Genomic DNA, 25,731 nt, shown 5'->3' with positions numbered 1-25,731 from the left:
AATTCGTTTAAGGATTACGTTTATTGAATGAAATATCAAAATAATGAAAGTTTTAATCTGAAACTAAGTAAATAAAAGGCACATGGATAATACCACTTTTTAACGATGCAAGCGCCAACTGGTAGCGATTTTAGTAACTTATCGTCTTAAAGCGGTAAAATTTGAACTCTTAAAATCCCAATTTATAACAAATTAACACTAGATTAATATTAAATAGCATTTAAATGTAATTTGGATAGTCTCTATATCGTAACACAAATAAGCAAAATAATCATAAAAAAAAGACAATTCAAATAATAAAATCAAACGTTTTAACTGTTTCAAGACATCCAATTTTTAATGTGCTATGTATGATCAAAAACAATTCAATTAAAACAAATTTTATACGATCTATACAAACAACTTCACATTTAACAATTAAGGCATGATACATTCTAGAAAATATACGCAATACTAATATGCAAATGTTAAATTAATAAAGAAAATAATAATAAATAATTGAATTAGTTGAAAGAGTATTTATGTATACAATTTTATATGAATAACATCCAATTTATTTTGTCCGTTTCTATATTCCATCCATATTAAATATTGAAATGTATAAAAGTGATATTAATAGATATTTTATGAAAGGTGATTTAGTAACTTGTGAAATATCTTAAATAATTAATTATAAAGGTGAAGCTTAAGTGTAATGAAAAGTACGCTTTCTTATATCTATATAACAAACATAGTGATTTAATTTATGAGTATTTGTGAGCTCTTTTTGTTCCGCGTGAATATTATTCACGATGATGAAAATATCAATGAATTTTCATTGTGTTAATAAGGTATACAAACAACAAACGGAACATTGAATACAAAACAAAACTAGGCGGAAATAGTCTGGACAACAAAATTATCATAATAATAACTACACAAAAAAAAAAACGTGCGATTAAAATTTGGATATTTTCATATTTCTTTGTCTTTTATACAGTTCATAAGTGCCCAGTCTTTTAATCTTTTTATTATACAAATATTCTCTTTTAAAACTTGGAATATTCTCTGTTTGAGCAATAAATTTGGTCTCCTTCGGTATTACGCTGATTTGAAAGTTAGTAGTAAAACCGTTGCCCGATGTTGAAACTGTAGGTACAAAAGGGAGAACTTTGGGAATTTTGATATTTCCTTTTTGTTTCTTTTTTTCATTTGCATCATTTAAATACACACTCTCTTCCAAATAGTTGGATGGTTTATTTCTTCTCTTTCTTACATCTTCTACTTTAAATTGTGTTGTTGATATAATTTTTGATTTCTTTATGTCAAGTATCTCCTTTTTGGGTTTGTCATCTAATTGACTGAGAAGAGCTGAAGGTAGACGTGGTACACTGACTTTCTCAAATGAATTATTCTTGAATATCTGAAAATTCATTGAAATATTAATAATGAATTAAAACATACTGCACACTTTTTTTTATTTTTGAGAGTTAACTAGCAATAATTTTCAATATAGATTTATCCATAACATGTAGAGGTTACAGAAAATATCCTAATTTTAAATTAATTCACTGAAATACATTGAAACAAAAAAGTTAATCCTTTATATATGATAAAAAATAACGTCTCTATTTAACATAGGAAAGCAGACATAAATGGCATTATTATAAATGGCAGTTAGGAGGCATAGGTATGTAGGTATCGGTGGTTCAACGTGGTTTTAATAGAACTAAAATAATGTTTGTTATGTTCATATGGATAGATTTATGCTTAATTTAATTCTACCTGTATTAACTTTAAATTACCTTGGAGGTTGTATTTTCTTCATCATCATCCCTTTCTTTACGTTTTTTGTTACCTTTTTTTTGAGATTTTTCTGTAACAATAATAATAATTTAAAGACATTAAAAACAAAGAAACTTTTACAGTACTTTATAGTGATTAAAAAAACAACTTTTTACTAGTGGATATTTGATTTTTATGCTTGTTTGAAATATTTACTAAACTATGTCTTTTCATAATAAGTTGATTTTAAAAGTATGATATTGTTTATATTATACAATAATGTATAATAAAATAACATAAAACATTCTATGCTAGATATTTGTTTTATGTCGTGTTATTTCGATGAAAAATATATTAGGATTTTTTTATTAAAAAAGTCAAATATGAAAACACCAAATTATTTATCCTTACTGATTAATGTAATCAGTAACGATAAATAATTATTACATTATGATAAAATATGTAAATATATTTTATTTATGCTTTAATAAATTACATATGTTGGTAATATTATTAAATAACAATAATATAGAATAACAAGTAATAGACATAAATTTATAAATTAGAAACATTCTCACGATATTAAGTCGTCGGTGAGCTGATTTCCAAAATAATAATATTTATTACTATGATAATATTATTACAATGGCATTTCATTTATACATTTTACAAAATCAAACATATATGGACTGCCATGATGAATATATGTAAATGTTTATCATTATGTAATAAATTAATAATAATAATGATTATGTATTAAGTTGCACCAAGTGACATCAATCATAAATATTAATGTTTATTACCTTTTTCATTATTACCGTCCTCTACGTGGTATAATTTGCGTTTTTTAATTTGATTTTTTACCAATGGTTCATTTGAAACTTCAGATGCATCCAATCGTTTTAGGTCATCTGTATAAAATAAAAGTTTACAATGTTTAATACATATAAAATTATAATGTATAACTACTATGTATACTACTATATAATAATGTACACATATTTAATATTTAATATCAGGCATTGTCTATTCTACACGTCACGTACATTTGCATGCGGAATCGAAAATACCTTAAGGTTTGAAGATGAAGGTTTTTAAGCAGTGCATGTTGCCAGTAATGACTTATGGAACCGAAACATGGTCCTACACGATTGCCCGAGTGCAAAAGCTCCAAATTACTTAGCGGGCCATGGAGAGGACTATGCTCGATGTTTTTTTTTTATGTTAGAATCCAAAACGAGGATATCCGCAAAAGAACGAAAGTAATCGGCATAGCCCGAAGGATAAGCAAGCTAAAGTGACAATATACTGGTCATATAACTCAAAGAACCAACAACCAGTGGGGAAGAAAGGTTCTTGAGTGGCGACCCCATACGAGTAAACGCAGTGTAGGACGACCCCCCACTAGATAGAGTGATGACCTCAAATGCAGGGAGTCAGTGTCAGATGCAGGTGGCTTAGGATCGTTTCTGCGTTATCGAGGTCTAGATCTGAGCGAATTTAGAAAAGTCACGTTTGAGACTTGGATCGGCTGAGAATTTATATTATGAGACTGCAAGTATAAAAAAGAATGTGTCAATAACTGCGATAATAACAAATAAGCTGACAGCCCACTTAATGGAAGTGATAACCGTTTCCTATCATCCCTCATTGATACCCCGCCGGCGTATATCATTATCGCGGGCGAAGTTACCATTGCATTATCATCCATTAAAAAAAAAAGCAGTTTTATATATAATCTGTGTTACTTGTCCATAATGTAGCTTTCTATAGATAAAAGATTTTTTAAAATTGGTTAAGTAATTTTTTAGTTTATTAATAATAAACAAACAAACATACAAAAATCCAATCTTATTATTAGTATGGATAAGGAACCTAGAGTAAAGGCGGTCTGACGACCTCCTAAGGCACTTATCCTTATACCTTTTTCAGTGTCTTCATCAGGATTCGTTGAAGCGGACAATTTTCGTTTACGTTTCTTCAGAATTTCTACCTCTTCAGCATTACCACTAAGTGTAATTATATCTGGAATATCATGTGTACAATCAACAACAATATAGAGGTTTCACATGTAGAATGTAAAATATTTTTGAAAGAAAACAGTAGTTCAAACTATTTATTTTCTAAAACATCGATAATATTAGAATATCGACAATTCAGTGTATTTAATTTTGCAGTAATTAGCTAGCGAATCTATACGGCTTTATATATAAGTAATAGAAATCAAATATTATTAGAACTGTTGTATATCTGTTTGTTCGTCACGATGTTACTTAATACTTGATGTGGCTTTGTTTGAACTTTCCTCCCGCCCCTGTATTGCATCGTAACGTATTACAAGACCCCCACTATTTTGAAATTGCGTTATGTTATACTTGTGCGTCTTTCTATATATTAAAATATTATTATTTAAAAAATGTTTAAGACTACTGCGGTGTCGATTTAGTATGCAATAGATACCTTCTGTCATTTCGGGGACCGCGTCTGCTTTCAATTTCCCCTTCTTTTTACTTCCCAAAGAACTGTTCAGGTTAGCTTTAGTTAAGGACTTGTCATGTTTCATATTTAAAGTATCCTCTTTGAAGGTTCCTTTGTTATTTACAGCAGTCTCTACGTCATTATCTATAATAAGTAAAATAAATATGAGATTTTAATAAAATACAAATCTATAATTGGTGTTGTATTTAATTATTTTCTTGAAAAGTTTATTTTCTGCAATAAGGCTGCTTATTTGTTCTTATATTATTCAAAGTATTTTTATTACAATGTTACGTAAATAGCAATATATTAAATCACGATATGAACTACATGTGCGACACATACTGTTTATTTCCTGAATCGAAATTCATGCAGCCGTTTAAACAAGATCGAGTAAATTTATTTAAAAACATTTAAAGTATTTTTTTTTTAATTTTACATTTATAATATTAGTAAGAATGGATGTATAGTGTAACAATATTGCACTTACGACTTTGAGCATTTTTATGACTTTGGAAAGGCACTTCTGTGGGAGCGTCGTCATTAATTTGGGCATCTGAAAATAATAGTTTACTTAAAATACAAAAGAAATAAAACCTTTTAACTATAATATTTTATTTGTTGAATAAACATGATGAGTTAGTTATATACTATAATACGCGAATTACCTTGTACTGTATTTTGTGGCGTAATAGTATCATCGGTGGCGGAAGTGTTTTGCTTTTTTTTATTTTTCTTTTTCTTTGTGCTTGTATTGAGTGTAGTGTTACAAGGTGCTTCCGGTGCCACCAGGATATCCTCTGAATTAATATGAATAACGAAATTATTTTTTTTTAAATTAAGATAATGCAAGGAAAATGTTTAATAGTTTGAGTACACCACGTGTATTCATGAATTGTTAAACAAAAAATATGGGTAAGATTTAGATCATTAATGGTATAAACACACAGAAATTTTAACTATAAACTTGAATACTACATTTACAAACTATAATTACAACTATCATCACAGTAAGTAAATAAATAAGCCCAAATGTTATTGTAAGCATAAATATTTTTTACAGTTTATTTAATCGAAAAATGTCAGTTTAAAAAATATAAAAAGCATACATACCTTCTACAGGGACTTGTTGGGAAGTATTAAGTGTAGATGTTTTATGTTTCTTTTTATTCTTCTTCTTTACACTAGCCTCTGATGATATGTTCAAAGATTCGTGTGGTGCAGTCGAGTTAAGTACCTTGGACATGTTTTCAATTGCTGAAATAACATCAGAGAATTTATCAAATAAATTATTATCTTAATATTTTATATTTTACTACTATCAAGTACCCCCATGCAATGTGCTATGACCATTATTTAAAATTAAAAGATTAATATTTAATTATGATAAAAAGTTCATTAATTAAAACAGTCTAGGAGATCGTCTTTTTGTGTACCACATTTCACTCCAATACAATCTAAACATATTTAAAAAACATTTGCACATTTAATATTAGTAAAATATCTTCTTCAAGTATTGATATTTGTAGTTTCTTTGTACTTATTCTGAATGTAACATTTCTAACTTGTAGACACAGATTATCCTGTTCCATATTTAGTTATTTGATAATGATTGTTATTTTGCTTTTATATTTTTTACTATTAGTATAAACTCATACTATTTGTTTTTATCCCAACAACCAGTTCCAGCTTTCACCAGATTAGTTTAAAAAAGATTGTTGGTTTCAGAAAATTCTAATTAGACCTCTCCTAATAATATTTTACTATTAATATTTCTATAAATTGACTCAATGTGGTCGGTTATTATATAGTATAATATAAGGGTTAAGTATCTTAAGAGATATTTTGTGGACATGGTTTCCTTAGTAATTATTATGTGTAATATATACATAGCATAAGTACGAAAATTTATTTACCTTCTACTGGTTCTGATTCACTGTTAGAAGATTTATTGTGTTTCTTCTTTTTCTTTTTGCTGGTATTCAGTGAAATATTTATAGACATTTCATTGTTCTCTAAATTAGATGTATATTGTGCTGGAATATAAAAAAACAATAGTATAATTGTAAACATATAACAATTGCGTTTCAGCTTAAAAAAAATATTTATTAAATATTAATAGTACAAATATATAACGTTTAAAGTGAAAATCAAGCGTTATCAACCAAGTGAGTACTACCTACCCACAAATTATTGAGAAAAGCATACATCAAACGATAGGTATCTTGTGACAGTTAATAATTGTACTGCAGTGTTGCTAACAAAAAAAAAAAACAAAAAATTGCCTATTGTGTGACCATAATCCAACTTAAGTTATCCTAAATTGCCATAAAAGCTCAAAATTGGACCAAAATGTTTTGGAGTTATTACTAACAAAACCTGATGAAAAATTAATTCAACAAACTTATGCAATTACTACAGCAGTTACAAAAAGCATTATGGTGGCATAAGATGAAAAATTAAATACGCTAATTGAGGAAAATAAGCATTTGAAAACTAAAGTAACATATTTGGAATAAAAACTTTAAATTATGGAAAAAGAAAAACGAATGAATAATTAGGTCATTTTTTGAGTCCAAGAAAAAGGATAAAGTGAGAGTGAACTTATTGATTGTATAAAAGAAATCATAGAAGAATCGGGTATTCAACTTAGATAGCCAAGAAATAAGTAATATTTATAGGATTGGAGCGCCATCTGTTAAAAATCGACCCCTTGTAATTTCGCTTACCACTGTATGAAAAAAAAAACATCTAATATTGAAAAATAAATCCAGTCTTCCCTCAAGCATTTACATTAAAGAAGATTATACTAAGGAAGTGCTAGAGGTACGAAAACAGTTACAACCCAAAATGATAGAAGAAAGGAAAAAAGGAAACATAGCATTTATAATGGGAGATAAATTAATAGTAAAGAAACCAAATGATACAAATAGAGAGAAAAGAAAACGTGAGAAGCCGGGGTCTCCTATTGCACAAGTACAAAAGAAGTTAAACGCAAAAGCTGCCTCGCCAGAAAAGTTAATTGCTTCAAGTTCAAAGAAAATAACGAAACCAAATAATTTATTTAATTACATAAGAGGAAGATCAGCTTCAGTGTCAGAAACCCCAAAAAACTAGAAATGTCAACTTGGAACCAAAACAAGGAAAAATCTAGAACTATATATAAACAAACATCTGAGAACCGCACCCAAGCCGGCTAGTCACCGTGGGGGAAGACGACTACTACCCTCCAAGTATTCCATCTAAAACACCATTACACAATAAAGAAAATCCGAAAAAAGATAACAACCATATACATTGCAACATATAACACCCTCTCATCACGCACTAATAAAAGCTTAGTGAAATAGATGTTAGCATTGGAAAAAATAAACTGGACAATAGTAAGAATGAGTGAAGTTAGACGATTGGGCGAAAGTATAGAGGACCACAAACAATTTGTATTTTATTATAATGGAGACACACCAGGACAATATGGAGTAGGATTTTTGATAAGTAAAGAACTAAAGGGATATATAGATGAATTCATTGGTATATCAGAACGCATTGCAATACTAAATTTAACTTTACCACACACCAATATGAAGTGGTCAATTATACAAGTTTACTCGCCAACAGAGCAATAGAACAGTACAGAAATAGACTCCTTCTACTCCTTGCTTTCAAATGCAATACACAAATATACATATAAAAATTTAATCGTGATGGGAGATTTTAATGCCAGAATCGGAAATAGAAAAGGTGGGGAAGAACTGATATTGGGTTCTTATTGTTCAGGAAAGCGAACTAGAAACGGCGAAAAACTGGTTGAGCTGGCATATGAGAATAACTTAAAAATACTTAACAGTCTGTACAAAAACAGAGTAAATAATAGGTGGACATGGATATCAAACACAGATAAAACGAGATCGATTATATACTAACCAATAGGAGTAAAGACTTTGAGGACTGTAGGACCATAAAAACTTTAATAGTAATCACAGAATGGTAAGAGCAAAATTAAAACTAAAAATTAAAAAAGATAACAGACCCTTTAAAATTAAACAATTAAATCATGTAGAATCAGTGAATCCAGACGACTTAAACAATAGGTTAATAGATTTTATAGAAAGCACAAAACTTTAATGTCTTTTATCCGGTTTTTATTTTCATTTAAAATCATATAATCTATGTTATTATGTCATAATATAAATATTTTATAGCATAATACTATAAAATAACATAAAAACAGCAATGTAATACACGTATTAAAATCCTATCGCAATGCGCGGAATCAGATATGTAAGATCAACATTCCAAGCGTACGGAACTTCTCTACAAAGAAGCGCTATTGAGTGTCCGTTATAGTTATTACGTAATATACGATACGTGTCGTGTAGATTGTAAAATTTTAAATATATTGCGTGGCGTCAAAACTTAATTAATTATATGGTTGTGGTGCATTTCCGATGGGAAAATAATCTGCCATCTGATTCAGGCTATTTATCTGAATCAGCTGTTTTGGTTCTGACCGACCTATCTCTTGCACACTGTATATATGTATATATTACTACATCTTTATGATAGGAATAGAACCGTCAAATCGAGTCCCGTAGATTTAGCATGATGCCAAAACAAAAGATAGACTGAAAATAGTTAGAAAATTGTTGTTGTCATATCTTGTTGCTCTTATTAAGATCCCTAATTCATGTGCCATCACCATCTTATGTATAGATTATAGCCTACTGTTCTATTATTAGTAAGATTTTTGTTTAACTGTTTATTATTATGTGTTATATAAAATACCTTCTATTTCGTTATCCACAGTCTGATGTTTTCCCTTTTTGTTCTTTTTACTTTTACTGGTATTTAAGGACATGTTCCCAGACAAGTCAGTGTCTCCTCGAGCTCCAATAGTATCAACAAATATAGGTAACTCCTCAATATTTTCTTGATTGTTTTCTGAAATAAAGGTTTGTATAATGTAAACAAATTTGTTAATACAATGGTGAACAAGTTAATCTTGATACTTGACAATAAATAATTGCATTTACAAAAACAAATATTTTTTTTATAATAACAGTACTTTATTTTTAAATTTGATTTAGATTGTGACATAAGCGCAAACTAATGAAATTAACAATTGTTACCAAGTTAATATAATAAAATTTTAAAATTTATTATATTATGAATTCCTTTTTATGTTTCTGCTATGGAATTAAGGAGGTTACACACGCAACAAATAGGATATATGACTTAGAATACCAAAACATGCTGATAGTTCAATTCATGTAAATGATAATAGTTATTTATAAACAGTACCATGGACACCCCGAATTACAATACGATGTCCACGGTATCCCTAATATATTGCTATTCCTGGGCAAAGAGGTGTTATATCTCCATATCGATATCCAGTAATTTTAATGCCATATTCAAACCGAAACACAGCAGCTGTGTAAATCGTCTACTATTTAAGCAATATTTCTAAGTAATTTATTTATTATACGCATTTTATTTTCACAGAAATTATAGAATAAAACATAGACATTTCGGAACTTGTAAAAAGTGTAGTGTTATTAAAAAATAAGTTTACCAGTAATTTATTATGTGATTTAATCATATTATTTTGTTATCCAACTAATACACATTATATTTGTTACTAGCTGCTTCCCGTGACTTTGTCCGCGTACATCACTATATCTTTATATAGTGATGCATGCGGGTAGGATATAAACTAAAAATGTAGCAACTTTCATTAAAATTCGTAAACACTCAGGTTATGGAATGAGCTCCCTGCCGAGGTTTTCCCAAGAGACTACAGCATGGTGTTCTTCAAAAGGGGGGTAAAGAGGTTTCTTCAGGGTCGGCAACGCGCGCGTAATACCTCTGGTATTGCAGGCTTTCATAGGCTACGGTAACCGCTTACCATCAGGTGGGCCGTATGCTTGTTTGCCACCTCAGTGGTATAAAAAAACATGTTTAAGCGTAGTTGATATAATAATATCGTTATAAATTTTCACATTCATAATATACTCGACTCAATGTGGTCGGTTATTATATAGTATAATATAAGGGTTAAGTATCTTAGGAGATATTTTGTAGACACGGTTTCTTTAGTAATTATTATGTGTAACATATAAATAGCATAAGTACGAAAATTTATTTACCTTCTACTGGTTCTGATTCACTGTTAGAAGATTTATTGTGTTTCTTCTTTTTCTTTTTGCTGGTATTCAGTGAAATATTTATAGACATTTCATTGTTCTCTAAATTAGATGTATCATTATTTGTATATTGTGCTGGAATATAAAGAACAATAGTATAAGTAATAATTGTATAGTATCCAAATTAATTTTTTTTCAACTTTGTTAATCAAATATATTAAATTAAACACTCTATTAGAATAGTTAAAAAAATCTTCTTTATATACACACACACACACACACACACCACACACACACACACACACACACACACACACACACACACACACACACACACACACACCCACACACACACACACACACACACACACCCACACACACACACACACACACACACACACACACACACACACACACACACACACACACACACACACACACACACACACACACACACACACACACACACACACACACACACACACACACACACACACACACACACACACACACACACACACACACACACACACACACACACACACACACACACACACACACACACACACACACACCACACACACACACACACACACACACACACACACACACACACACACACACACACACACACACACACACACACACACACACACACACACACACACACACACACACACACACACACACACACACACACACACACACACACACACACACACACACACACACACACACACACACACACACACACACACACACACACACACACACACACACACACACACACACACACACACACACACACACACACACACACACACACACACACACACACACACACACACACACACACACACACACACACACACACACACACACACACACACACACACACACACACACACACACACACACATATATATATATATATACACCACACACACACACACACACACACACACACACACACACACACACACACACACACACACACACACACACACACACACACACACACACACACACACACACACACACACACACACACACACACACACACACACACACACACACACACACACACACACACACACACACACACACACACACACACACACACACACACACACACACACACACACACACACACACACACACACACACACACACACACACACACACACACACACACACACACACACACACACACACACACACACACACACACACACACACACACACACACACACACACACACACACACACACACACACACACACACACACACACACACACACACACACACACACACACACACACACACACACACACACACACACACACACACACACACACACACACACACACACACACACACACACACACACACACACACACACACACACACACACACACACACACACACACACACACACACACACACACACACACACACACACACACACACACACACACACACACACACACACACACACACACACACACACACACACACACACACACACACACACACACACACACACACACACACACACACACACACACACACACACACACACACACACACACACACACACACACACACACACACACACACACACACACACACACACACACACACACACACACACACACACACACACACACACACACACACACACACACACACACACACACACACACACACACACACACACACACACACACACACACACACACACACACACACACACACACACACACACACACACACACACACACACACACACACACACACACACACACACACACACACACACACACACACACACACACACACACACACACACACACACACACACACACACACACACACACACACACACACACACACACACACACACACACACACACACACACACACACACACACACAACACACACACACACACACACACACACACATATATGTTTGCCGTGTGGTCCTGGCCACCCTTTCCTTTCTCAAAGTTGTTTGTCGTAAGAGATTACTCAGTTTGTCAAGGGATGAGCAGCAGTGTCCCTCTTAAAATATTACTAATGCATAACTGCGGTTGTTAATAAGCACAACTGTGGTAACTGATGCCTATAGCACAGGTGTAAAACCTAGTTCAGGTATACAGGGTCCTCACTTTTCAAGGTTGCCTGGAAGAGATTGCCATTTCACGATAAGGCCGCCTACCGTTGCCTCTTTCTCTACTTTTGTTTTTTTTTTATGCAACTTAGAATGGCACACAAGCTGACGGCCCACGTGATGGAAAGTGGTAACCGTCGCCTATAGACATCAGCAGTTCTGTGTGTAATTAAGTTTATGTAAATAATTATTAATTTTGTTTGTGTGCATATTGTTCATCTTTATAACATGTATCATTCATAATGGTAAACTCAATAAACTAAACTTAATCGTTAATACTTATATTAAAAATAAATAAATTTTTGTCTTTCTCGAAAAAAAATTGGTCCCGTAGTTTTCGTAGACGTCAAAACAAAAGATAGAAAGAAAAAATTTATAAAAAAATATTTTTTTATAAGTTTTTGCCTTGTTGGTCTCATTAGCACTTTGCTGACCGGGAATCCCATCATGGTTGAAATCTTTGGAATTAAACTAAAATTGTGATAAAAACCTAAATACAAAGAAAAGTAATTGTTTTGGCCATGAACGCTCTGCAATTCAAACAGTCTTGCTGTCGTGTTAGGAGGATGTAGCGCTAGCGCAATGACGAGTTTACTCGTCACCTGTCAGCAATGTTTGGATATGAAAAGACGAGTTAACTGGTCACCCATCAGCAAAGTGTTAAGATCTCTCTCATTCATGCGTTACACAGACATCATCTACTTTTCTATTATTAGTAAGACATTTATAAGTTTTTATATAATATACCTTCTATTTCATTATCTACAGCCTGATATTTATCCTTTTTGTTCTTTTTACTTTTACTGGTATTTAAGGACATGTTCCCAGACAAGTCAGTGTCTCCTCGAGCTCCAATAGTATCAACAAATATAGGTAACTCCTCAATATTTTCTTGATTGTTTTCTGAAAATTATGCATACAAATTTGTCAGTAAAATGGTGAACAAGTTCATCTCGATATTTGACAATAATTGAATTTATAAAAATAAATATTTTTTATAATAACAATACATTATTATTAAAATTAAATTAGATTGTGATTTTCAGTGCAAATTAATCAATTCTACAATTCTTACAAAGTTTATATATGAAAATTTCAAAATTTATTACATCATAATTATTTTTTATGTTTCAGCTATGGAAGCGTAGTTGTTATAATATCTTTATAAATTTTCACATTTATAATATCAGTTGATTAAAGATATATTAGAATGACATTTGGTACTCATACAGAACATATCCTAAATAAATCCATACTTTTATTTTAATTCACAAATTATTTCTTAATACAAAATTTTATAATTAAATTAACACTTTTTATTAGAATACTAACCAAATCGTTTCTTGTTAGATAGACATAATGAAGATATGTGTTTTTTAGTTTTTTCTTTGTTCATGGAACTGTTGTGTTCTGTAGTTACGGAAATATCTTAAAAATATAAATAAAAGTATAGAAATAATCTGTAATATTATTTACATTATGTACTAACGTTAAGAAATAAATTAACAAGATAAATACCAAAAGAAAATATTTACCATTTGGAATGTTCGTGTTTCCTTCTGATTTCTTTAAAGGTATGAAATCTTTTTTATTTTTGTCTTCAGTATTTTTGTTTACACTATCCATACTATCTTCAGAAAATAGCAAATGCAAGTCTATTGAATCAGATGAATCATCGTCACCGACAGCTGGCTTGTTTGATTTTCTATTGTCTTCAGTTTTTTTAGTTTCTTTGGAATTCTCAATATTTGATATTGATTTTTTTCTATCTTTCTTGCATTTCTTAGTTTGAGTAAGATTAAGCTGATCTATAATTGGTTCATTACTTTTACATTTTTTATTACTTTTTACATTAGAGTCCAGTGATGTGTCAACCATTTTAATTTTTTTACTATTTATATTATTCAGATCTTTTAAGACTGAATCATAATTTTCTACTATCTCTTCATTTTCACTTAAAGAGTCATTTTCATCAAGTTTTTCATTTTGCAAGGGATCAGATGATTCATTACTAGTATTCCTTATCGACAAATTGTCATTAACATCTATTTCTTCAATATCGTCAGCAATAGGAACCGTAGTTATTTCTAATTCCTTTTGAGGAGTTTTAGGCTCAGATTTTACTTGCATTGACAGAGGATCTTCTATGCTGAATATATTCTCATTATCTTGCAACGAAATTTCTGTTTCTTTATTTGCACTAACATTTAACACAGAGTCTGATAATTGTCTATCTTTCGTGATTTGCAATTTGTCCGTTTCCAATTCTTGTGTAGAATGTAATCTATTCCTTTTATGGTTTTTAGAGACTGCTATAACTTCTTCGTCAGAATCTATATTGGAGGAGTCTAAACGTTGTCGGTTCTTTGGTTTAGATTTCAACTTTTCTGATTTTGATATATTATGACGAGCTTCAAACATTTCTCTTGAGGCAAGTTTTTGTTCTTTATTTTTTCTTTCGTTATATTTTTTCTTCGACTTTTTACTCATAGTAAGTTCATTATCACTCATTGAAAGATCATCACCAGATCCATCTAGTAATTCATTATCATCTTCATCAGTACTAACAACAAAAGAGTCTTTTTCATAGTCACTATCATCTGTAACTTCATCCTCAGAATCTAAGGTTTCGCCTTTTTCTAAAATTTCATTTTCTTTTTCATATTGTCTCTCGTCATCATCTCTACTATCTCCTGACTCATAATCGTCACTAGCTTCTTCAGCTTCGTCGTCAAGAATAGATGTTGATTCCTTAGATGATTCTTTTTGTGGAATGGATTCTTCTTCTGAATAAGATTCTTCTTCCGAATTAGAATTATCCTGTGCAATATCAAGGTTTTTGGATTTATTTGATTCTGCAGATGTTGTATGTTTACCTTCATTATATGAATTAGTTTGCTTTACTTCAGTGTTAGAATCATTTATTTCTGAAGTATTAATTTGCATTGTTAATTTCTTTAAAGTTTTTTGTTGTAATGGTGTACTAGTTGAATAATCAAGCGAATTCTTTTTTTTGGCATTTTTGTTATCTTTACCTTCAACATTATTAAAAGACTTAGACATAATTTCATTGATATGGCATATTGGGGACTTCGCCACACTATTTTCTGACGATGACTCGTCCTTTAATTGAGATAATATAAGAGTACTTTTGGTTTCATTATGTGTTTTTTCCAAATTTAGTGATTTTGAAGGAGACATAGATGTTTTTTTCGGTATATTTAAGCTCTTATTTTCTTGGGATGTTTGTTGTTCCTTGTTTGAATTTGTATCTTTGTCATTAATCACCATCTGATTAGAATCATCAATTATCGATGTATTACTCGGAATAGTTTCGTCAATATCCATGGGTTCACAGCTAGTACTGAAACCAGGATTTTCAGTAGCTATTTTAAGTGATTGATCCGTTTTTCGTCCTGTTATATCAATAGCAGGTGATTTTAATGAGTTATTTATTACAAAATTGTTATTTATTACTGGAACACATTGATCTTCATTATCAGATAACTGGTTTTTAATTGATTTTCCCTTACTATCAGTATCAGAGTCTTCAAAATACACAATGGATTGTATGACAGAAACTGGTCCTTTTTCCAAGACATTTGTATCTGTGCTTTTATTATTCTGGGAATTACTCAAGTTATTTTTGTTATTTTCATTATTAAAATATTCCACTTTACCTACAGTGGAATTTTCTTCATTAGATATTGTTGTAATAGTAGATCTAACTGTTAATTCTTTATCTTTTGAGACTGATAGTTCAGTAATTCTCTTTATTTTTTTGGAGGATGAAGAATTTAAAATATCTGACTTGTTTGTATCATTTTCCTCTTTATATTTGTTTAGTATGTTGTTACCAAGAGAATCAATGTTTTCAGACATGTTGTGTATATTATATGAATTTTTGGTTTTTTTATTTTTTTTAATTATCTCATTGTCACTATTAAAGTCAATAGGGTTTTGGGTTAATGATGTCGATGATAGATTTGTCCATGATTTAGTTCTGTATCTTTTATTTTTTACATTGTTACTGTCTGCAATGTTTGAAGTACTTTTATTCATACCAGGAACATTTTTTGGTTTATGATCTAATTTATTAATTAAGTTTGCATTTGACTCTGATAGTTTTAATTTTTCATTGTCGTTTTTGTTGGTCAGAGTACTTGATACTTGACTATTGTCATTATTTAGTGTTTTCGATTTGTCCTTATTAACTAAGCTAATTTGGAAATTATTGTCAATAGACGACTCGCCAAATTTGTTAACTGTATGAAAGTCTTCATTTGTTTCTACTGAATTTTTGTGATTGGGTAATTTTGCAGTATCTTCAGTACTATTTTTTTGCAAGATTAAGGAGTTTAATATAACAACAGGTTCTTTATCAATAGGTAGGTCATTTAATTTTTTTAAGTGACTATTCTGTTTTCTTTCAACTTCATGAGAGGTATTGTTAGTCTCAGAATTAACATTGTTATTGGGGCCATTTTGTTCAGCTTTACTTTTGGTTCTGGGACTTGCACGAATTGGTTTATTTTTTTCTGTGCCTCCCTTATAAGTATTTGCATTTTTGTCATTTGTTTCTGTCTCTTCAACTATAGGTTCTGTTATGGCCGTTGTTTTACCAGTCAAAACTGCATCTGAAATAATACAAATTCATAATTTACTTTAGATAACCTATGTGACATTTTAAAATAACGTTATGAAGATTTTTATTGGAATAAAATTATGTGAGGATTTTAAGGTAAAGATTATTTCTCATTAAGAAGCTGCATTTCAATTTGATGTGTGTGAAATTACACCTTGTATTTATTTTGTGATGTCCATGGCGCTATTCATTTTTCATTCAGTGGATCATTAGCTTGATTGTCATTCAAGTCAAATAAAAAAGTTGCTGGATTGAAAGGATATATCAGTGAATTTTGCATACATGTTGGGTTTTGGATCATTTAACTTCAAATTCAGGGCTAAGCAAGTATTAAATAATTATAATCCTAAACATATTCAAATTGTCCAAGCATGAATAAAATTGGCAATTGTATGTAATTTTTTTATCTGAAAAGACATTGAATTATACTTATGTGTTAATTCCTCTCACAATTATCAAAATGAATTTTCCTATATATTTACAGTATTCTGGTACCTACCTATGTATCAACAATGTAATACAGCGTATAGATACAGAGATATATCATCTGCATATTTAATAAATATTAACATTTCTTTTATCATAATTATTATTTTAAACAAGACACAAAAATATTATAGATCAGAACCTTACAAATATTATAAATGTGAAAGTGAGTTTGTGTTACCTGATGCCACTTTAATAGGTTAACCAAGTATCATGTAATTTGATTTCTTGTATTTTATTTACTATACTTTGATACTAACTTCTATAATAACTGTGGAGATAGTGTGGAAGAGTAAATATTTTTTTGTTTTAAATTTTTTATTCATGCTGTTCTAATCTGTAAAGTACGAGTATATTTTCCTTCTCAATCTTTTAATCAATGAAAAATTTTGTCAAATTACCTTGTTTATCAATGCTTGATGATGAATCCTTCCTTGTTTTCCTTGTTTGTCTTGCCGGTGTAAGAGTTTCACTATCACTTCCTAAAAATTTTATACTTATATTTACACAGAATGTACCAAATATTAACATATAAGAATAAGTAACTTTCAACATGTTATGAACTAAATTTTGAAACTTTTAATATAATATGATAAGTACATTTTGCTCAACAAAAATGTGGTTCATCATAAAAAAAAAAATTGTGGGTTCATCATAAAGATATAGAATATATTTTCTAAGCAGTATTTTGCTCTATATTTAGAAAATATGGGGCCAACATGGGAGTATGCCCTATTATATATTATTACTATTTTACTGTAATGGGGATTAATTTTCTTTACTCGGATATAATCGACTGCAGAAAATCAAAACCAGTAACATAATTGCATAATATAGTCACAATATAATTTAAGATAGTGTTCTAAAAAAAGTAACTTCTATTGTGGCAATATTAATTATTTTGGTTCAGAAAATAAACACCTGAACAGATTTTGATAAAATTTCTACGGCATCAATCATCTGTCTGTATCTGAAAGTCTCTAACTAAATGAACCTTCTTCTTTTTGAGGTTGGCTGAAAATATAGATGAATTGAGAACTTTCTTTTATTGGAAGTTACATAAAAATTATGAAATATTTATTATACCAATTTGTGAGGTTCTTCTAGCAGCTCTTTTGGCTCTTGGAGAATCTTGAGCTTGAGGTGTATCTAAGATTAGACTAGTGTTAGACTTGATTCGTGCACTGCGCCTAGATGGTGTGAGGGGCTTCTCTTCTTCTATGTCTTTTACAGTGGCTTTCTTTGTTCCTTTTTTAGGAGTATTATCTGAAGCTGAAATATTTTTTTTTTTATTATTATACTATCTAAACCGCATATAACATAGATCATTGTTACGTAGAAAGTTCACTGTAGTTATGGGATAAGTAATATGATTTAAAATTCTATAAATTTTAAAAATACATCAGGCACAGAATTAGGTTTCAATGCAATGAATGATTTAAGTTATTATAGTTTATTTTAAATTATGTTTATAAGTTTGTTTTTAATTATTTCTCTACATTCACATAAAGTTACATGACATAAGAAACAAAGTATGTATTGTGCTTTGATCCTCATTATCTGACACTAGGACATGCTAATATTAGATTTTTTTTTTCAATCAGTATTTAAATACTCGAATATTATTCTCAATAATCCAAAACAAAAATAAAAGTAACAAATAGGTAATTCCTTTATCAATAGAGTATTTTCTTATATGGGGGAACTCCATGGATAATGTTACAAAATTATTTAGAGTTTAAGCGTGTTCTGATAAATAGCAAGAATCTTGTTAACTCAGCAATCGAGTGAATGGGAAAATAAGATAGAAGCAATGAAATTTTTTCTTCATCAGAAAGATAAATAAAGATAATAGTGCAGTGATCACACTAGATACATTAAAAATGTCAATGTGTCAAGAGCTTAAGCTATAAGAGAGTACTTGTTACCCAGAAAACATTTTAGGTTATTTCTGAAGGAGAGTTAGTTATTGTTTTATTGAGGAGACTTAAATGATCTTTCTATCCATATGCCTTTGACATAACTAAGATTTCTTCATTGTAAAAAAAAATCATAAGAAATTTACATGCTCAACATTTACTCAAATTAATTTTGAAATACAAAAATAGTAAAGGACATCTATGTCAGTTCTTTCAAAGAATGGGTATTTGTGTGTAACATCAGATCATTAGGTTGGTATTACAATTCAAAGATGTGCTCCTTCAGCATTTCAGAGACAATATATATCATAATTTAGTTTTCTAGTTAGGATCACTGTGGTGATAATTTATGTGATTCATATATCATGTGACCAGTTTCTATGACTGTTATTATTTGCTTATGATATAGCAGTTGCAATTCATAATAAGGAGCATTTAGAACATAAAGTGAATATCTGAAAAGACTGAATATTTGCTTGACAATCTCTGCCCGATGAGAAAATACTAAAAACAGATAAACTCAGATACCTGATTATGAAAGACATTGAGAACTAAACAAATTTAGAGAAGAGATCGAGTCCAAAGACTGATCCTGGTAGTTATTGGTGGGTGGGTATATAGTCAAGTAGAAGGTAATGAAATAACTTATACTGAAAGTACATCTCCAATTATTTTACTGAAGACTGAAAATTAATGCTGTAGTTAACCTCAAAGTGCTTAATTTGGTTTATTAGCTTGACACATTATAAAGGTGAAAATACTTGGTTCTAAATAATTATAGTAAGTATATTTTATTAATAACAAAATATTATTTGAATATATTCCAATAGCACTGATTTACTATTCAAATATTAATTTTGAAATAATATTCAAATTATTCTAATATTTGAGTGCAAGCTCTATTTAACATACATAGTAATATATTGATTTTATATATATGGAGAGTGAATTATTTTATATATACAATATATAATTACAGTATGCTGGGGATAATAATATGTTGGTATGGTGATAGTGGTTAATGATATAAAATGCAACATACTAAATCTATCTAAATATTAATAGGAAATACAAGAAAAAAAGCATGAACAGCAATTGTACACAGCTAAAATGAAGATGTTTGATTTTTCAGAATTACACTAATAACAGACAAACTAAAAGAAAGTAGGCTTCAATGGTATGGCCATATAATGAGAAGAGATGACAGTTCCTCAGTAAAAACTGTAATGAATATATCTATGACATGCCAGGAAAATCCTTTTCCCTGGCATGTCCAGACCAGCGGCATGGTGGTCCAATATCAAGAAGAAAATGAAAGCATGGAACTTAACTCATATGACAACCCAGGACAGAGCACTTGTTGCCATTGTATATGGAGACCCAACCCTAAATAGTGCTGGGATTAAGGGTTGGAAGAAGATAAAAAAATATATAAATTTATGTAAGGAGGGTTATTAAAATGAAAGGAAGTTATGTTTTTAAGAGTATGTAAAATCTTAAAAAAGAACAATACAATCTTCATAGTAAATTATGAAGATTATGTTGTTCTTTCCTTACCATTTTCATCAATTAAGTCCAACTGTGGTTTTGTAGCTAGTCGACCACCTCTTTTCTTAGTTGGTGTTGTTAATGGAGTAGAAGGTGATCTGGTGTCCTCAGTCTGTTCAATAGAGAGTCTGCGCCGCAAAGGGGTAACAGGCGCTGAAAATTCAATAATATTCTAACATCCTTTTTATATAAATCATAGTAATATTTAGTGGTAAATAATAAAAGGTCATAATAACCTTTATAAGTAATTAAAAAGTTACATTTTGCTTTATTTTTTAATCTGTTTTATTAGGTTTGAAAGGCAATTAAAGTCAACTAAATTCTTTTTTTACTTCATAAGATAGTATAATTTCTTAATATGTAATTTTTTTGTGCAAGTATTTAAGTTGTTTAAATTGTCTATGCTTTGAACTGTTTAGAAAAAAAGTAACATTTTCTTAAGAATAACAATAAAAAATCAATAAATTTTCTTTATATACCTAAATGTTATTTTTAAAGGTAACAGTTTTAGGAAAATCAAAATTAGTTTAAAATAAATTAATAATTAAGGAGTTATGTTCCTCAATTATTAGCAATATTAATGGCAAAGCAATTATATCTAAAATGAATAAATAATATATTCTTAGCTAATGATATATAGTTGTTTATAACATACGAATATGTTGTTATTGTGTTACTATATTCCTGTAAATGGTGTACTTTTTTTTTGGAATAGGTCAGATCATTGTTGCGAAATGAGACGTAGGTATATTTACAAAATATTTCAATTTCTTAAAAACACTCATGAAACAATATGTGTTATGATGCGCAAAAAGAAAGGCTTGGTTAACTAAAACTAAATATTCGAAGTAAATTGGAAATAAATCTACAACATTGATATAGTTTTTGGGACATGCTTCAGAAGCATGGTTCGTGAGTACTTTTGAAGCGATAACGCTATATGAAAGCACAAATTCCATGCATGTTATTTAATTAGGTGTAAAGATTAAAACTGCTTACCTTTAACGGTTGCGTCTTCTTCCATTGTTAGAATGGCCTAAAAACAGTACAATTTCCTTCTAATAAATAAACACGTGCGGTCACTAAATTTAAATATTATACTTCACGACTGGTAAAACAGCTGTTAGACGCGGTGAACTGTCAAATCAAAACCAACGCGCATTATTTGGTTGGCAGTATTGCCATTTTCGTTTCTTTCCGCTTCCTACTTTTTGTCTAATAGGTTTGATGTCTCTGGTTTCGGTCTATGATTTCATCGTAGTCGCTTCCTGTCACCGTAAATTCGTATTTACTACACCTTCTAAGACAAAAAAATGAGAAGTTGATTCGTCTGCAATCACTAAGTATTTAGTTGGTGTTGGTGTAACGATCTATGTTTTGCTGGATGTGCATTTAATTCGAGTAATTAAGGGTGATGGAACGAAAGCCACTATACGTGCATTATTCAAATATTCGTAGTTTTGAATGAGAAGATTAATTAAATGACAGCTTTTTTTATTAATTTGTATTCTAAAACCATGTATGGTAAATATAATGAAATAATGTAAAATCATAAATTACGCAGAAAAAATAAAAATCAAGTAAAGATTGCATCGTAAAATAAAGAAATTGTAGGATTTTTCTCGTATCCAGCTTTCAAATACCGAAGTGTGGCAACATCATAATTATGTCCTTTTCAAATATAATTTAAGAGCGTTCCGTTTCAGATCTAACTATGATAACGACGTAATTATTTATCACTTTTCAAAATCAATTAAAAATATTATAATAATTCCTATTGGTTATTTAAAAAGTATTCTGCTAGCGAACTAAAATAGTCAGTTTTATCTTCAAATCCATAAATGGATAATAATCATTTTGGTTTCATGATTTATTTATTGATGTTCAAAATCGACAGGTTTACACACAGTAACCCACAAATTAGCAATTAATAAACTCTGTCCGATTACTTTGTGATCGATTGTTAATTGTCAAAAATAATGGTATTACTATAATCTATGGGTATTACCTATGATGATTTCGCATCTAACATAAATTTAAAGTATTCTAAACTTTAGAGTTAGTTCTATTAATATCCAATTTCCTCTGACGCATAATACCTCTAACAATTAATAGATAGATCTAATACAAAGGTAATAGTAACACTTGTGATAGTAGTTTAATTTTAGTTCTTACATCAAACAAATTTTCGCTACAGTAAATTATTTGTAAGATTATTTATCGGCGTGAGGGACAATAAATTATTTTATTTTATTGAAGTTTTAAGAAATTTTGCCAATTTTTATAAATTATTTATATATATCAATATAAACAATATCTTTTTCCTAAGAATGTAGTTCGCTACATCAGAACAGTACTTGAATATTACGAAATATTCAAATTTTATAATTTTTAAATAGCACGACCCTTCACTACACCTTGATCTTGCCTAAGATAATGCCGATAAGGCCAAGAAGCGATCACGACCCTTCACTGGATAGAGTGACAACCTCAAATGCATAGCATGGAGTTATACTGTGTCTTATGACAGTTTATGGGGAAGGTCTATGTTCATTAATAGAGAGATAATGGTTGAAGTGATGGTGATGAGATGATGATTCAAACTTTAAATAATAAGGATTTGTTTAATTGTTTTTGAATATTAATAAACTGAAAACCCTAAGTGAACTGATAAACACGATAACGAAACGATTACATGTGAAATTAATAAAAAATACATAGTTATTATTATTACACGCATATAACATTTTTTTCCATTAGTTTTCAGATGCGACATTGAATAGCATCAGTCCCCGCCCTGCGTTAGGGTTAAGTGGGCTCGCACTTAAAAAGACATCAAGGGTACAGAAATGGCATTATATCTTCCTGATGACCCTCTTCAGAAATTACGTTCAACGATGTTAACTCTATTTCTCTTGGGGATGTTCGTCTGGGACGTCCCGAGAATAGAGGTCTGATAAATACAAGAACACAGATGTGACACTGATTGTGCTATTAAATGATGTGCATTATTTACCAACTGCCCTGAAAGGCACATTAGCTTGACATCTGATAGGCTTACAAATATAATTATATATAACTAATTAAGCTTATAATTTTTTCTAAATTTTCGAAATGACCAGTCGCTTATGTCGAGTTTAGAAAAACTTCGTCGTTGAGCACGTTATTTGCATAAATGAAATAGTAAGTTTGTTATTGTATAGGAAGATTGGTTTTCTAGAACAACTGTAGGATTTTTACATGTATTATTATTATTTCTAAATTTCATTCTATTATTCTATTATTAACCCATAATAGTGGGGCATCATCACTGGGCAAAGTTCTCCCCCATCTCCTTTCAAAATATCCTTTTTTGCGCCACTCCAAATCAGTCTCATTTAAATACGTCTAGGTCATCACGTCCTCGCTTCCTGAATCTTTAAAAAAATCTAAATAAAATTTATGGCAGTACTTTTAGTTCTATTCTGGACCTGTTTAAAATAAGATTTGAAGTTACCTTAATGACCTTTATTGAAAAATTTTATATTATATGACACACAACTTATTTCAGAATAGACAATTATAATGTTATTATTATAATAAAATACTAAATTAGTCTGAATTAAACGATGCCTATGCATATAACGTACTAAAGTATGTTCTAATTAGATTCATATAATATATTCATATAAAAATTGATATAAAGGCTATTAATAACAGCAATAAAAACCTATACTCTAATTTAGAATTTTTGTTTATTTCGTTTTACCATAATGTTACAAAAACTACTGCACCACATTGAATGCGGTATTCATAGTTGTGATCCTGAAGGTCTAATTTAAGATTTTATGTATGTTTTATCTTGATATGTCTAAAAAAAAATGGCTGCCTACTTCCAAAATCCACGCATACGAAATAGCGGCTGTAGTATATTATTTTTCATATTATACAGTAAGTATAGGTATGAAATAAATAGGTAATAGAAAGTTTCTGAATATATATTTTGGTAGGTTGTCATTTACTTTATTTGCTACCTATATGTATTTTCGGGTAGACATTTCTCGTATTCTAAAATTGCATATATTAACCTCTTATACATAATTGAACCAATTTCATTTCAATAAATTTCATTTCATTTCATTTCACGGGAAAAATATGCAATGTAAATCGAGGTTCATAGTTATAAAATCTTGAATTCCCGAGTTACAAGATTCTATCATCTATTTTATTTTATTAGGTCATACATAAAAAGTCGTTTTTTTTTGTATCAGCCGTTAACTGTCTACTGCTGAATATAGTCAACCCATAAGGAGGGTTTTGCTAGTGGTTGCTATGCTTGGTAGACAGGTTAGCAACCGCACTTTGGCTTTTGGTGAAATTTTAAGAGGAACGCTGCTGTCCATCCCTTGACCATAGCTAAAAGTTAGTGAGTCAGTTAGCTCGTCGTGACGATTTCATCATCGTTTTCAGGAGAAACCGCGTGAAGGTTTTAATAACAATTCCTTCCCTCCCAACTGACTATATAACATATTTAGGCATTTTTCCTTAGAATTAAAAAAAGCAATTGGAGATATTAAAACGTTTGTGTGAA

The 25,731-nt window shown here is 30.4% G+C and overlaps 1 protein-coding gene and 1 long non-coding RNA gene across 3 annotated transcripts; one reads left to right on the top strand and one right to left on the bottom strand.

Moving 5' to 3' along the window:
• Positions 1-2: 2 nt before the first annotated feature.
• On the bottom strand, positions 3-22,307 carry LOC113511890 (putative uncharacterized protein DDB_G0282133). Of its 2 annotated transcripts, XM_052894471.1 has the most exons (18): positions 22,161-22,307; positions 21,171-21,314; positions 18,781-18,966; positions 18,096-18,176; positions 14,099-17,200; positions 13,896-13,991; positions 13,311-13,466; positions 10,392-10,523; positions 9,028-9,183; positions 6,159-6,278; positions 5,356-5,499; positions 4,911-5,042; positions 4,733-4,798; positions 4,225-4,386; positions 3,688-3,789; positions 2,568-2,675; positions 1,785-1,855; positions 3-1,402 (listed from the first exon to the last, which is right to left on the bottom strand). In XM_052894471.1, exons 1-18 carry the CDS (start codon positions 22,183-22,185, stop codon positions 938-940), a joined length of 5,448 nt encoding a protein of 1,815 aa, XP_052750431.1. In that variant the 5' UTR covers positions 22,186-22,307; the 3' UTR covers positions 3-937. The 2 variants fall into 2 exon arrangements, with proteins under 2 accessions (XP_052750431.1, XP_052750433.1); XM_052894473.1 differs by lacking the exon at positions 13,896-13,991.
• On the top strand, positions 18,911-24,757 carry LOC128200589 (uncharacterized). The gene is made up of 3 exons (XR_008252790.1): positions 18,911-20,393; positions 20,746-21,054; positions 23,922-24,757. It is a non-coding gene; the product is annotated as an uncharacterized LOC128200589 (long non-coding RNA).
• The last annotated feature ends 974 nt before the right edge of the window (positions 24,758-25,731 follow it).

This window comes from Galleria mellonella, unplaced genomic scaffold, assembly GCF_026898425.1.
Source record: "Galleria mellonella isolate WM207_F2 unplaced genomic scaffold, CSIRO_AGI_GalMel_v1 utg213, whole genome shotgun sequence".
Taxonomy (NCBI): domain Eukaryota; kingdom Metazoa; phylum Arthropoda; class Insecta; order Lepidoptera; family Pyralidae; genus Galleria; species Galleria mellonella.
The sequence above is the reverse complement of the archived record's forward strand: the minus strand, read 5'-3'. Positions and strand labels throughout refer to the sequence as shown.

Bases quoted from the DNA above. Each gene is read 5' to 3' on its own strand.
- LOC113511890 (XM_052894471.1), bottom strand. From the start codon at position 22,185: ATGGAAGAAGACGCAACCGTTAAAG. The intron at 13,992-14,098 runs GTAAATATTTTC...TATATTTTTAAG, and splicing joins AAACACGAACATTCCAAATG to ATATTTCCGTAACTACAGAA. The intron at 5,043-5,355 runs GTATGTATGCTT...ATATTAATTCAG, and splicing joins CCAACAAGTCCCTGTAGAAG to AGGATATCCTGGTGGCACCG.